Raw genomic sequence first — 14,606 nt, forward strand, 5'->3', positions numbered from 1 at the left:
CAGAAGACACACAAATGTGTGATCTTAACGTTATCTATACCCAGAGGCTGGACCTCCCCGTGGTACCTCTCTCCAGTAGTTGGTGGTGCTCGGTGATGGTGGGTAAGGGCAAGGTGTTGCTTCCTCTGTGGGGCTGATTGAGAGGCTGCCTCTCGGACTGAGGACTCTCCTGATGCTGCCGTGTTGGAGGTGGAGCATAGCGAGAGGGCTCCGTCGGCTGCACTACGTTTACCTAGCGAGAGGGGGGACGAGACGATACAACGCATTGGAACGGGTTCACGTTTCACAATCAAAATGAAGCATCCAAGCTACAATGTGGGACTTACTTAAATGAATAAAACCTGATTGTATCTGCATAGCAGAGCATGCAGTGGTTGGACATGGTCTCCCTACTCTTCCATTGAGCCATTAAGACTCTGGGGTCAGGTGCGTGCTTATGGACCCTGGGGAGACCCGCTGTGATTGGCCAGTACTAGTCACTGTGATCGACAGTTCTTCCTTCCTTCCAATACCTAACCTTAACATCATTAAAGCTATGCATAAACCTAACCTTAACCCTAACCGTAACCTCAGTCAAACCAGAGCAATATAGTAAGAGAGTGGCAGCACTAGCGTTGACTCTCATTGTAACAATGGAATGCGGAAGTGCTCATACTATCTCAATGGGATAGTTCCAGCCATAGAAGCAATGTTTGAAACTTTAACCCATTTTGGGCGGGAATCCCTTTTGGTGTTTAGCTATTGAAGAATAGCAGATCTACAGGTCAGAATGGGTTCATATGGATTCCACCAACGTTATCGGATAGTTCCGCCTAGTTTTACTCAGAGTGTAGAGTAGGAGAGTAGCGACATGTGCCTATTGGCCTGGGTAAACCCACTCCCCCTGCTGGACAACATTTAATTCTGCCTCAGGCAGAATGCAAATCTGGAGGGGGGAGGGGTTTTCCCAGGCTAGGTGCCTATGGGTTAACACGTGTCAGGTAGGACACATAACTGGTTGACAATGTCAATAAAGTTATTTTAAGCAGACAGAGCACAGGATTGGAGACTAGATGCATCACCATCTTTATTGGACTTCAGATATCGCCATAATTCCCTTCCAGAAATGATACGTGTGTAATACGTATTGATCAGGACAGAGAGAGATACATGACTGAAAAATGTCAAATTATTTCACATTGCATTTGCAACCTAGCCTCGATACCCAGGCTTTCATTTCGTCTGCGCGAAAGATGAAAGCCTGGAAAAAGCCGTGGGCTGAACCAGTCTAAAAGTGGGAGTCAACCCTTCCGGGTGGGCGTCGCTCTAAATGATGTGACGTAGCGCTGCACTAGGGGGGAGAGGAGGGGCCGGGGGTGACGGACAGATCGATGAGATCCAATCAGGGTGCGCGCATTTCTGAGGCGCGACCCACCCCTCTAGACCAGAAATGTCTCTGCTTAGGTCAGGCTATTTGCAACCTAATGATTAAAGATTTGTTTTAATGTCTGCCGTCTCTCTCCAGTAGGTGGCGTCCCGACACCTCCAACCAAATACAGATTGGTTAAAGTCAAAGTAGGTCGAGTTTGAAAGGACACTGTACTTGCTGTTGCATAGTCAGTCAATTTTTTTTTTTAGATTATTAATGTTACAGACCTAAAACAAATGCCCAGTCTACAATTTTGCACCTAAACCACATTTAAAAAAATAGTAAATATAGCAGATATACTGTACAAGCTTGTAGATCGTCTATTTGTGAATACATAAAACACTTTTCGCCTTATTGGCATGTCTAAAATAGGGACATCACGCTAGGCGGGTAAAAGCAGTTAATTACTCTGTGCATATAGGGGTCAACACCTACCACTGGCCTCCGGCTTCTGAGCGCCCCCTTGTGGCGATGACAGCAAGGCAGACCCAGGAATGTGAGACATACGGCGAAGCATCGCGTGGAAAACACCAGCTGGACGATGGATGTGGCGATCAGAGGCACCCACAGGATCAGGGTGGTACTCTGGGGGGGGCGGGGGGGTGAAGAGAGATGGAACAGAAGTGTGAGCGAGTAGCCATTAGCCAACCCTACCTGGACTGTGCAGGAACGCCATTACAGGCCAGCACACCCATGGGCATTGACAGCAACATGGAGACAAAGCACGTCTGTGCCCGTGTAATGATACACGAGTTGGAGAGTGCTGTGGAGTGTGAACAAAATGGATGCAAAGAAATCAAGTGTGTTTTTCGCTGGGGAGCGGTCCAATGTCGCAGAGAAAATCAAGGGGCAGGAAAAACTATTTAGGAAACCCAAAGCAATTTCACAAGCAGGCTCTTTGGTTAGAAGATTGACTTCACGCAGGCCTCATGTGGAACGAAAAGTGATTTGTGATGAAATACCCGAGGCTAAATCTCACACTGTGTTGCATTTTTATGTACTGAAAGATGTTGCTGTGTATGCCTCTGTGTTTCTGTACACTGACCTGGATCGTCACTTAGATCTGCATATATAGAGGCGGCCAGCAACTCTACATCTGACCTCAAACCCTTAGATAGATTAAAAAAAAACCTGTACTCAAGACACGCTCCATATATGGTCAGTCCTTATCAAACCATACACTCAAGACACGGCCCCTGCTGCCACCCTTAGATCTCCATATCTGACATTCCATATGTTGATCTGACCTCATCAAACCCTGTACACTCAATCTGATCTGACCCCCATGCCAAAGCGCCAGCGCTCGCACCGCAGTCTACTGCCACCCTGGCGGATGCGTGCACACGACGTCGCCCTTTAGGGCGAGGTTGCTTCTCTCCCTCAGGGCGTCTTACTGGTATATGTAATTATATAGAAGTGACATTAAACAGTTCTTTCAAAGAGTAATACAAATGTGATACCTTTCAATTGGAAACCATTGAGGCAGAGCAGGCTTGACCGGCCATCTGTGGTAAGTAACACACCTCTAACAGGACATACCCATTACCCATACAATTACCCATACAGTGTGATGGGGCAGTGGTGGCCTAAGGGTTAGAGGAGCGCCCTTGTTGCCGAAAGGTTGCCGGTTCGATTCCCCGGACGGGCAGGAAAAATATGGGTGGGGAAGTGATTGTCATCACTCACCCAACACCGCTGAAGTGCCCTTGAGCAAGGCACTGAACCCCCAACTGCTCCCCCTGGAGCTGCTTAGTGGCCTGTGGTTGACTGTGGTTGTACTGGTCAGCTCCGATGTTTTAATGTGTGTGTTTCTATGTGCAGGGCGTTGCTGAAAATGAGCACGTGTGCTCAACTACTTCCCTGGGTAAATAAATAATAATTAAAAAATTAAAAAAAATCCAAGAGGTATTGTATTAAACCAACCCGTTTGTAAATCAGTCAAGATTTGAGGGAGTTAATATGACTATTTTTGTTTGAGCTGCCATTGAACATATACTGTACTGTAGCCCCTCAGCAAGATGGCCGCCGGGTGAACTACGTCAGAGACTCCGCCTTGAGCCATCCAGCCTTTATATGTCTATGAGGGAGACCACCTCCATCCACCGCAGCAACATGTCCTACCATACAGATGGATTAACATAACATTCTATTCAGTAAAAAAATGCAGCTTTAAGCTGCACACTTTACATTAAGTTACACACTTACATAGATGCGTGTAGGGTCGAATGGGCACTCATTGGTGATGCTGGAATAGCCAATGGCGTCGGGGAAACGACAGAGGGCAAGAAGACTGCGTCCGCCGTGCAAGATGGCCCTTGACACGGCAACCAGCAGACCAACGGCAGAGGCCGTGGATATCAGTCCAGACACCAGGCTGACCAGGAAGAATGACCACGTCTGGTAAACAAACACACATTAACGCAGTCAAATCGGGAAAGCATCTGGGTCATTTTAGCGTTGGCCATTCAAAAATAACAGTGCATCTCCACACACACACACACACACAATGTTGGACAATTTTGTAATACAATACAAATTTGTATAATATATATTATAATATTTGTAATTTGTATATTGTAACACAAATCTTCTTTTCTGGGGGTCCCTGGCACAAAACATTTTCAGATGGGGGTCTGTGGCCAGATATATACATTTGGGGGCGCTTGACATGAAAAAGTTTGATAACTACAGATTTAAAAATGTGTAGAAGCGGCCTCAGGTCTTATACGTAGTTGACTGGAGTCCACCAGGGTTCTATACAAGGCCTGCTATTTTATTTCCCCCTGCACAGTCTCTTGGCTGAAAATAGCTCACGTGTTTGCAGGCACTCTATTCACCAGATGTTCCCCTTCAGAATAGGGACGCTAGGGTTCAAGTACTTTTAAAGAACTTACGTGATTAATAAATCAGGAGTTTAGATTACCTCGTTAAATCAACTCCTGATTAGAACACCGATACTCGGTATTGTATGCAGCCAAAAGGAGTGCGATAACAAAATGTGTCAGGGTTTCATAAGGTGTGGTTCTCACTACGCTTTAGGGTGGTATCAAATGATTCACTCCCACTGACGTTTAAACACTTACTTATTCATGCAAAAGTGCATGCAATTAACCACTTCAGCCCTACATACTTAGTGACTTACTACTTAGTCACTTAGTGAATAGTGAAAAATGCAGATCGCTCACGTCGCACCGCAACACGTTGTGAGCTTGTAGATCGGCCATTTCTGCTATTTCTGGTTTCACATTTTATTATTATTATTATTATTATTATTTATTTTAACCTTTGCCTACCATATAATGACATTCCCTGAATTGGGATGCCAGGTTTAAAGTGATCACTGATTAGACTACTTCTAGTCCATTCAGCCCTGCCTTAGTTCCGTGGTCAGTCACAGACAAAGGCAATGGGAGTGGTGCTGCTGTCCCCAGAAGGTACGGGAAGTAAAAATTCTGTGCAGCTCATTGACTCGCCGGTCTCGTCTGAGCAGCCCCGACAGCTGATTAAATAAACAGAGGGGAGCAGCGGTACGTGACCAAGGGCGATATACAACAACAACAAGAGGAAGATAGAAAGTGCACTCCAAGCGGAGCTCAGATGGGACTCAAACTGTGACTGATGTGTTTCGGGAGTGTTTGCCCGCAGCCAGAACAGAAGTAGGACTTCAAAAAAGGCTTCTGTCGAGTTCTGACTGTTGAGGCAGACACAGACCCGAGAATAAAGATCTGTAGTACACATACACACGCGCATACAACTTTGAGTGCGAGCGGAACACAACCTGAACCGAATAAGAGTGTAGAGAGAGAAAATAGACTTGAGATGCTACCAGAAATGGCGATGGCGTGGCCCGCACACACAGTGCTGTTGCCTGTCACTTCATCAAGAGACTTTTAACCCATTTTGACCTGAGATCAGATTCTAAAAAAGCCTTCTACATCCTGACAGTTTTCTGAAAAAGCTATGTTTCTATGTCAGTCGTTCTTCGATTTTTCAATAGCTAAAGCACAACATAATGCTAACACCAAAAGGGTTAACACCCAAAATGGGTTAAAGGAGAAAAGGAAAAAATATATAAATAAATAACAGAGGGGAGGAACTATTTCCGATATCTCTGCTTTCTGGCCCCAGAACTTTTCATATTAAAAATGCAACACTCACCAGAGCTCTGTTTCGCTTGTTTTTAGACAGGACAATTGCTAGAATTCCAGCAACAACACCCTGCAATAACAACACAAAGGACAAGTTGAAAATATACATAGATACATTTTTTGTATTTTAATCAATCTATTCTGTATGTAATTTATTTATTATCCGGGACAGTGCACATTAATGAACATTTCAATCAATAAATAATCATGTAAAAATGCCGGGTTTTGCTATATAAGCTCAATACAACATGGTATCACGTAATATGCCAGATTTAAGCTATAATTTTGGCTATAAACTCATTTCCATCCCAGTGGTCCACTGCAGTGGTTGGAGAGGTGATCTCCCAACACTGACAACTAGACCCTGGTTGTCAATGTCAAATATTGTCTCCACCAGGCCGAAGGCATGGGGAGAGAGTATGTTTTGCATTCCGTCCGTGTGTGCGACCGTCCGTCCGTCCGTCCGTCCGTCCGTCCGTCCGTGTACAGTTAATCTCCGACACCGTTAACCGGTATCGTTGGCATCGGCAATTTTTTTATAAAACTCGTTACACAGATATACACCGATATTTCATATTCCATCCGAATTGGCTAACATTGGCTTTAAAAGTTTGCAGGAATGGCCCGTGGAATTTATCCCACCCTTTTCACATTGGCCTGTTAAGAGCACCAAAAACAGGTGGATTTTTGCAAAACACATTTTTGGAACAAAATGCCTCAAATCATCCAATTTCCATCCAAGGCGTAAGAAGAAATGGCACCCTTTTCACATTGGCCTATTATAGCGCCACCAGGAAAAAAAAACCTTCATAGGAGAAGCAAACACTGGAACACTTATGTGAGTATTCTGCCGACTAATGGTCTAGATTGAACCTAGACTGTAGGTAGACCTGATGTACAGGTCTACCTACAGCTACACAGCTCCAGTTAATAAAATGAATAATGGGTTTTAGATTGAGGTGCGCCGATATGCAAGCATTGTCAAGTCAACAGTAATGCTATTATGCTAACACATGCACATTGGTGCACATGGCACACCTAAATCTAACACACATTATTTATTTATTGGCTATGTAGCTGTGTTGCATCACACATCACAGTGTACCAAGTTCAGCCTAGCTCTAAACCACTTTTTTATTCTGATTTAGAAATTAGCTCATCTACACGCCATGTCTTGATCTTTTCCCCTAACCCCATAACACAAGTCCAAAATTGGGATGCCAGGGTTAAAGTGGTTAAAGAACGCAACACGCAAGCCAAGTGCTGGTACAGTATGTGCCTTTTAACGTTTAAGATGGCAGCAAACAAAAGCATGGGAGATTCAGTGTGCTCACATGAAACCTAGGCATATCCCTGTTCTTGGCATGACATAAATTGTAGATCTGCTATTTCCGTCAAAGTGATTCAGTGTAGAGGGGAAAAGGAGCAGGACTATAGCCTATAGTAGAGCCCTGGGTTATTCTGGTCAATGGAGGTATAGGGTTTAAGTGGTTAAAGATATTTTAATTCAATTCATGAGATGTCCCGAAATGATGTACTGTATATGTTATGTATTTGTCCCATCTGCATCTGTGTTGTGCCTGCTCACCAGCATTCCACACACCATTGCCACTACATTGGAGATGGCGTACTCCATGGCCCTGGTCTGCTTGTGGAGATTGATGTGTCGCAGCACTGCCCCATGCACTAGCGCCCCCAACAGGAAGTTGACATGGCCAATTACGAGCATGCCTAGCCCCATCTTCATCAGAGCCTTGGGCTCCTCCAGGCTGGCACAACACACACCTGACCAGAGGAGAGGAGAGGAGAGGAGAGATGTGGGGAGGGGGGGAAGAATTAGGATACATTGTAAAACAAACATCATCCAGATAGCTGATACAAGCTGGCAACGTGTCTCAATGTAACACAATGTGAGCTTGTGGATAGATACTATACTACTACTAATCATTACAGGAGGTTGTCGTTACAGTAGTACATCGTCCCTGCTGCAGGTTCACAGTCCCAAGGCTATCCTTGTTCTATTGATCAACTGCACAGCGGCCAGGTCAAAATCACAGCACACATGGCACCGGCATTAATGATTACCTGCTAAACACATACAGTAGACCAGACATAGACACCCACTGCTGTCCAAACAGCCAGGTCTCTGTAACGGTATGTGTGACAACTGACAAGACAATATTCTTCGCTTTCTGCTAGGTTCACTTAAATGATCTCCCAATGAATTTCATGATGATACATTATTGTTTTCACTCTTTATTCCTTAATGCAACTACAATTTGTGGAAAGCTTAAATATAATTTCACCCTGTGTGTGTGTGTGTGTGTGTTGTACAAGCACAGTAAGCACTCAACTTTTTTTCAATTCCTCATTGTAACCACCAGGAATATTAACTTTGTGCATCCAATGCATTTAACACACACACACACACACACACACACACACACACACACACACAGGACACTGTTTTTGGGTAGTTTCTATTTCTAGTTGAAAAAACAAAACAAAAAAACCTTGCCTTATCGTTTTTCAATTAGAAGTAGAAATGGAATTATCCATATGCAGTTTTTGCACTGACCGTGTACTGGGGTGGCTATGCTATTCACCCTATACAATTATTACGTTTAAAATTAAACCAACTGGCATCAGCCGCATCAAAGAAAATTCGTAGGCCTACCCTACACCCCGATCCCTCAATGCAATGGTCTTGCTTACCAACCATGAACCATCTAAGCTCTTAAATGCGGCTCACTTCGAAACTTCTGAACCTCCATGTAGCCTACAGTAGGTCTACTACAGCCTACCCTACAGGATAGTATTATTTCTGCAATTTCACAAAATAAACATCTGAGGACCGGCTCTATATACCTGTATGAGCCATTCCGTTGTTAAATCATCATCCGTGTGCGTTGAGGAGGCTATCAATTCCTTCGGTGTTCATGTGCTTCCTGTCGACATGCAGACATCAAAACAAACCAAACACACACAGGTGCACGCCGTGCAACAGAGAAGAACCACCTCCCTGGCCTGTGGCATGTTTAGCTACATGTGACTTCCCATGTTGTGCAGTTTACAAATTGTTGTCCTCCTGTTTGTCAGTCCCGTTGCGAGCCCATGAGCTTATACTTTGTAACCCAGTTTCTTAATTCACCCCCAATAAGTTCAAGTTTTATTGTGCTAAATGTGCTTCAATTTGTCGAGTTAGGCCAATAATTGCAGTAGCCTATAGGCCTATAGACCTTTGGCGCCATCCAGGGGATACAAGAAGCTATAGCCTACTCTAAAGACTAGAAGTCTGAAACTACTAGCAGTTACAGTAACTTACAGGAACATGATACCACAGAAAGGCCATTTCATTTTAATTTGGCTAGTTTGAGTGGGAATTTAAAACAATAACATCACCACAATGCTTGCAACTCTATCTGTTCATTGGTCATAAATCCTCACGTACACGTAGGCTCGTAGCCAGTAAACTACAATATTTGGCCTATTCTCTTTTCTCAATGACTAATGGACATCTACTGACACCAAGTGGACAAATAAGCTTACAACACACTAGTGGAAATAGCATTCGATGCCATGTGTTTATTCATAATTTATTTCTTAGAATTCACAAAACATTTTCAGGAAACACAAAGTAAGCATGATTACACACATTTTTATGTAAACTTAATAATTCAATTATCATTAGAATGGAAGTATTTACTCTGGTACTACTGCTCAATTGTCTATTTCACCAAAATGATATGTTCACAAATTGTATTGGAGAAAGAAAGAAAAAATAAAGCGTGTGTGTGTGTGTGTGTGTGTATGTGTGTGTGTGTGTGTGTGTGTGTGTGTGTGTGTGTGTGTGTGTGTGTGTGTGTGTGTGTGTGTGTGTGTGTGTGTGTGTGTGTGTGTGCGTGCGCGTGCGTGCGTGTGTGTGTGTGTTCCAATTGCTCAGTAGTTTCCAAAGTGAGGACCAGGGACAGCCACAAAGAGTAGTTTTATTTCACTATAATAATTCAATTAACTTGTCTTTACTCTTTATGTCAGTACAAAACAAAAACAAGAGTAACCTTTCTATCAATGTTACAATATCACCATTATGAATGTATTTCTCAAGTACAATTGTGACATTTGAAACTACAACATCATTTCTGGGTTCCAGTCCCAAATGGGGTTCCAGTCCCCTTCCAGGCCTTTCAGTTTAGCTAGGGTGTGGAGCGTGGATGTGGAAGCCGCGTGGATGTTTAAGCTTCACCAGTCGGACAGCAATCAGATAAAAGATCTCACAGAGGTTGAGGACTACGCACAAAACAGAGGTTCCCACCATAAAGTATGTGAAAACAGTCTTCTCGGTTGGACGGGCTATGAAGCAGTCCACCATGTTGGGACAAGGTGAGAGATCACACTTCACACGTCTGGGTAGCTTGAAGCCTTCATAGATCATGTGGAGGAGCCACAGAAAAAGCACTTCCATGGCCGTCTTGAAGAAGAGGCTGAAGAGGTAGGTCCACCAGAGACCTCCGTGCTTCTGGCCTGGGTTGTTATACAGGTGGCAGTCCTCGCCGTTCTTGGCCTGAAACTTGCGTTCCCGTTCTTCTCGGTAGGCCACGTGCAGCACCACCAAGAAGGAGGGGCAGGTGACAAAGATGAGCTGAAGAGCCCAGAGGCGAACATGTGAGATCGGGAAGAAGTGGTTGTAGCACATGTTGGTGCAACCAGGCTGTCGGGTGTTGCAGTCGAAGTGGCCCTGTTCGTCACTCCACACGCGCTCCGCCGCCACCACAAACACCATCACACGGAACACAAACACCACAGACAGCCAGATCCGTCCAAAGGCAGTGGAGTACTTATTCACCCCGCTGAGCAGGTCCTCCAAGCCCTTCCAATCCATGTGTCTGGCTTGGGGTCACCGTCCTTTGTGTCTGCGTTTTGATATTGTTGGTTAATTGTTGGAACCTTAAAGGACACGTGAGGAAACAATTGAAAAGTTACACTGAGACTAAACAATGTCTGTTGAGAATAGGGCTGGGCAATACGTATACAGTATATGCTACCAATAATTATGTTACCATAATCGAATGATCGATATTGTGGTATGAGACAAGATATCGTCTGTGATTTACAATAGCGATTATGGTAACATATTGGTAGCATATAGTGAGAATAGGGCTGGGCAATACGTATAGATTCTATACGTATTGCCCAGCCCTATTCTCAACGGTGCAGTACTTAGTTCAGACTAGTCATTGGTCCGACAAACGACAACCTACCTCAGACCCTAACCTAACCATAACCGCAAGCACGGGAGCAGCTTATGTCCGACATGCGGTCAGACTAATGCTCCGTCGGAATTACGTGAGGTTCTGCACAGTTTAAAATTATAAAAAATTTAAATATATAGTTAAAAGTAAATCCATAAAATCTCCAGAAAGTCGGTTCTACACTGGTCTACTTGTGTCAAAAACCAACAGTTGGCATCTCCAATATGTTGTCACATTATCGGTATTATTATTATTATATTATTATTAGGTATTAGGTAAAAAATAGCTGACTATTTGAATTTGTCAAAATCACCCAATGTTGCAAACATTGTGGTGATCATATGAGACATGCAATTATCAAAATCAATAAATACTGTAACAAGCAAACCTGATGTTTTATATATTTGTTGTTGAAATATATGTTTTAAGGGTTCTATAAATGTACAGTAGCTAAGACAAAATCGTTGATGCGTTGCCTCCTATGATCACACTACGTAGTTTAGCCATACCATGTTAAATAACTGATGTGTGTTTATTTGCAATTGACTATGAAAAGATCTTCCTATAATATTTGAGCAATCATTTAGATGTATGTTGCCTATCAAATTCTCCTCCACCACAAATTATTCTGCCTGTTAAATTCAATGACAAGTCTCGTCGACCTCTGGAACCTGAGCAAGACAGATATTCAAGAAATTCAATAACCAGATCATGGCTTAAATTGCATATTTACCTTTCAAACTGGTTTTATTTTGGGCCCATCTCGTCCCTTTGTCCGTCAAATAAACCTACAACTGATGTGAATTCACGACGTTAGTTTGACAAACTTCTCATGTACAACTGTTTCTTCATAATGACTGGGCAGAGGCAGAGCAAGAAATCGCTGGCCATACTCTGGAGGTGTGGTCAACGGAATCTGGAATCCAGCCAGAAAATGTCCTTAACAGCTAAAAAGATATTATGAAATAGATTTTTTTTTGCTGAAGTCATTCAGCCATATCGTCCCCCATGTCACAATGAATTGACATCAGAAATGACAGTGAACCATGGCCTTTAAATTAGTGTCACTAAAGACACATTAAAGGACCAGGTATCACCCTGTTGAGAGACAAGAAGCTTTGTCAACAGCAGCCTGCTATCAGCTGCCTGCAGACTGCAGTGGGTATCTAAGGTTTAAATCTATGTCCTTTGTTCACCCTTGATTGGTGAGGTAAAAGCAAAGCCACTACCTTAGCATGTGTTTGTTCAAGAGCTCTGGGACCATTGGTGCTGGGAATGGGAATGAGATATGGAGTCCAAATATTACAACAGATAGAACATACTTGTACATATTGCAAATGTTTTTTTGATAATTTGAGTCACTGCCACTGCCCAGTTGTACAACATTTGCGGGAAAGTATTAACTTCCTATCACATAATCAGGTGTATCACTATGGAATGCAGGATGTGGTTAATAGCCATCGGCTGGTCATTACTTGAAATTAGGAGTGGTCTCTTTTATTCAGCTCTGATTCAGTATCACCACTCCCATTCTATCACTGGACCCATATGGGCTCAATCCTTTTCCCCCAAACTGATTTGGTGTGGCACATTGTGATTCATTTTGGCTTCTGGTTAATTTTATTTTATTTAGTTTTTGTCAAATAAATTTCAAATAAACTCCTCCTTGCATTCAGTTATCTTATGTACTTGTTAGATTTGTACCTGATAAGATAGATCGCTTTTCTCACATTTCAGTAATTGGATGGCATAGATTTGTTTCTCAAAATCATAGCAGAACATGTACAGTATAATGTGTATACGTTCTTAGTCCTGTGTACTGTATATAATTCTTTATAACCACTTAAACCCATATAGAGCGTCGCAGTCCCTCCCCCTTTCAGAACAACGAGTGGCCCAGGAAATGAATCGCAATGCATTTGTCCCATAGGCATTTCGTGCTTTATTTATTTAGAGAATTAGAAAGTAGAAAAAAAACGGCAGGTTACAACCCTTTTGTTGTTGTTTTTCTTCTTTGTAATTCTTTGTTTGGCCCGAAATATTGTGTGTGTTGTCATGATTTGTCACGACAAGAGTTGGCTTCGTACGACGCTTAGAAGGTCTTTAAATAAATAAAGCACAAAATGCCTATGGGACAAATGCATTGCGATTCCCCAGGGCTCTATACTAGGTCCCCTCATGTTTAAATATATTCAATCTTTATACAATCTCACAATGCATCACAATGTTTGCCCGATGTGTTCAACAAATTCTTATGCTTTTGTGTGTTTTCATATGAAGATGTCACTTTCTGTTCATGTGCATGTCACTCTAACCAGAAGGCCACTGTCTGGTACTCCCACTGTCTGGTACTCCCCATCTCTATCCCCATTTCCTGTCAACCTACTATCCTATCAATAAAGGCACAAAAAGTTCCCAAAGAAATCATGAACACGGATACTGAGCTGTTAATAAATTCAGACATTATCCTTATGGAAAAGTGCTTGGATATGCACCATGGGAAATTTCAGAGTAATGTTTGTCATTTTAATAATTATAAAAATAATAATAAACTGTATACATTTATAAACGCACACACACACGCACGCACAAACAGACACACGCACAGACACACACACAGACACGTGCACACACAGACACAGACACAGACACACACACACACACACACACACACACACACACACACACACACACACACACACACACACACACAATGACAAACACATACTGCCGTTCCTGCCCCACGAATAACCCTCTGGTGTAATATGTACATAACGTTTAGGGTGAATGTTCTAATACTTTGTTAATTTTATAAGGCACCAACCTCACCAAGTCAACCTCCTTGTGTGTGCAAATATGCTTCGTGGAAAGAATTCAGATAACCTTTATTTTATTGTGCATTTCATACAGAGAATGTTGCTCAAAGTGCTTTGCAGTATTGATTTTGAAATATCTAATTTTCATAACTTTTCCTTTTAGGACTAATGGTCGTGACTTACTACTCATATTTAGCTCTGTTGAGAAATACATTATTGTTGATGAAAAGATTCTATCTACCATTCTCACTTGAGAATAGTAATAGAGAATGATAAGGAGTGATTAAAATGTATTATTTGTAGATATAAAAATAAACAGTGCACACCAATTATATCAAAAGCACACACAAAACACTTTACACACATTTTCATCTCAGCATCAGTGAAACAGGAAATTACTGAACAACAGTCTTGAAATTGTATGAATAAAAAAAAGACTTGATGTTGACTTTGTAAACAACATTTTCTTTTTCAGGTTTAAACTGTTTCAGGTCAGCAACAAAGATTCTTCATAAAAAGACATGGGCTTCCAGTTCCAGTCCAATTCTCTCAAGTCAACATGACCCATGACGTTATGTTAAGTCTCTCAGGAGATGGGTAGACTGTAGGCCGGGGCAGAACTCGCTTTGGCTTCTTCTGCCTTGCTGTCGGCAAACTTCATCTTCTCTAGCTCAACCTCATTATCTCTATTAGCTGTCTTGGGCATGACAAATGAGTTCTGTGGCACGCGGTGGTGTCTTCTCGCGCCGAAAGACTCCATGCACCTCTTCCCGAACAGGTAGAAGACCTCACACAGGGTAAGCAGGATGCACACGAAGCTTGTCGACACCATGAAGACAGTGAAGATCTTCTTCTCTGTGGGCCTGCAGAGCACATGGAGGTCAGAGATAACGGTGAGATAGTATGACACAGATGTTTATCAGGAAATAAACCATATCAAATTTGTTATCCAGTAGGACTGAAACTTAAACTTGAGTAGTAATAT

At 42.7% G+C, this 14,606-nt stretch overlaps 3 protein-coding genes across 3 annotated transcripts in view; all 3 read right to left on the reverse strand.

Annotated features, from left to right (window-relative positions):
* The window catches only part of LOC310862750 (keratinocyte-associated protein 3-like), a gene marked incomplete at its 5' end in the record, with an annotated part of 17,549 nt that continues 2,943 nt past the window's right edge, over positions 1–14,606 (reverse strand). Inside the window, 5 exons of the mRNA XM_083770819.1 lie at positions 1–232; positions 1,844–1,993; positions 3,614–3,805; positions 5,567–5,626; positions 7,145–7,341. Of these exons, the coding sequence (XP_083626945.1) occupies positions 35–232; positions 1,844–1,993; positions 3,614–3,805; positions 5,567–5,626; positions 7,145–7,341 (797 nt within the window). The 3' untranslated portion in view covers positions 1–34. The remainder of the gene's footprint in view (positions 233–1,843; positions 1,994–3,613; positions 3,806–5,566; positions 5,627–7,144; positions 7,342–14,606) is intronic.
* On the reverse strand, positions 9,746–10,435 carry LOC310868681 (gap junction beta-3 protein-like; the record flags this gene model as incomplete). The annotated part of the gene is made up of 1 exon (XM_083779137.1): positions 9,746–10,435. One exon carries the CDS (start codon positions 10,433–10,435, stop codon positions 9,746–9,748), a length of 690 nt encoding a protein of 229 aa, XP_083635263.1.
* Positions 14,208–14,606, reverse strand: part of LOC310868781 (gap junction beta-4 protein-like) — a gene marked incomplete at both ends in the record, with an annotated part of 991 nt that continues 592 nt past the window's right edge. Inside the window, one exon of the mRNA XM_083779248.1 lies at positions 14,208–14,484. Within this exon, the coding sequence (XP_083635374.1) occupies positions 14,208–14,484 (277 nt within the window). The remainder of the gene's footprint in view (positions 14,485–14,606) is intronic.

The sequence above is a fragment of the Protomyctophum parallelum genome (assembly GCF_964188405.1).
Source record: "Protomyctophum parallelum genome assembly, chromosome: 1".
Classification (NCBI taxonomy): Eukaryota; Metazoa; Chordata; class Actinopteri; order Myctophiformes; family Myctophidae; genus Protomyctophum; species Protomyctophum parallelum.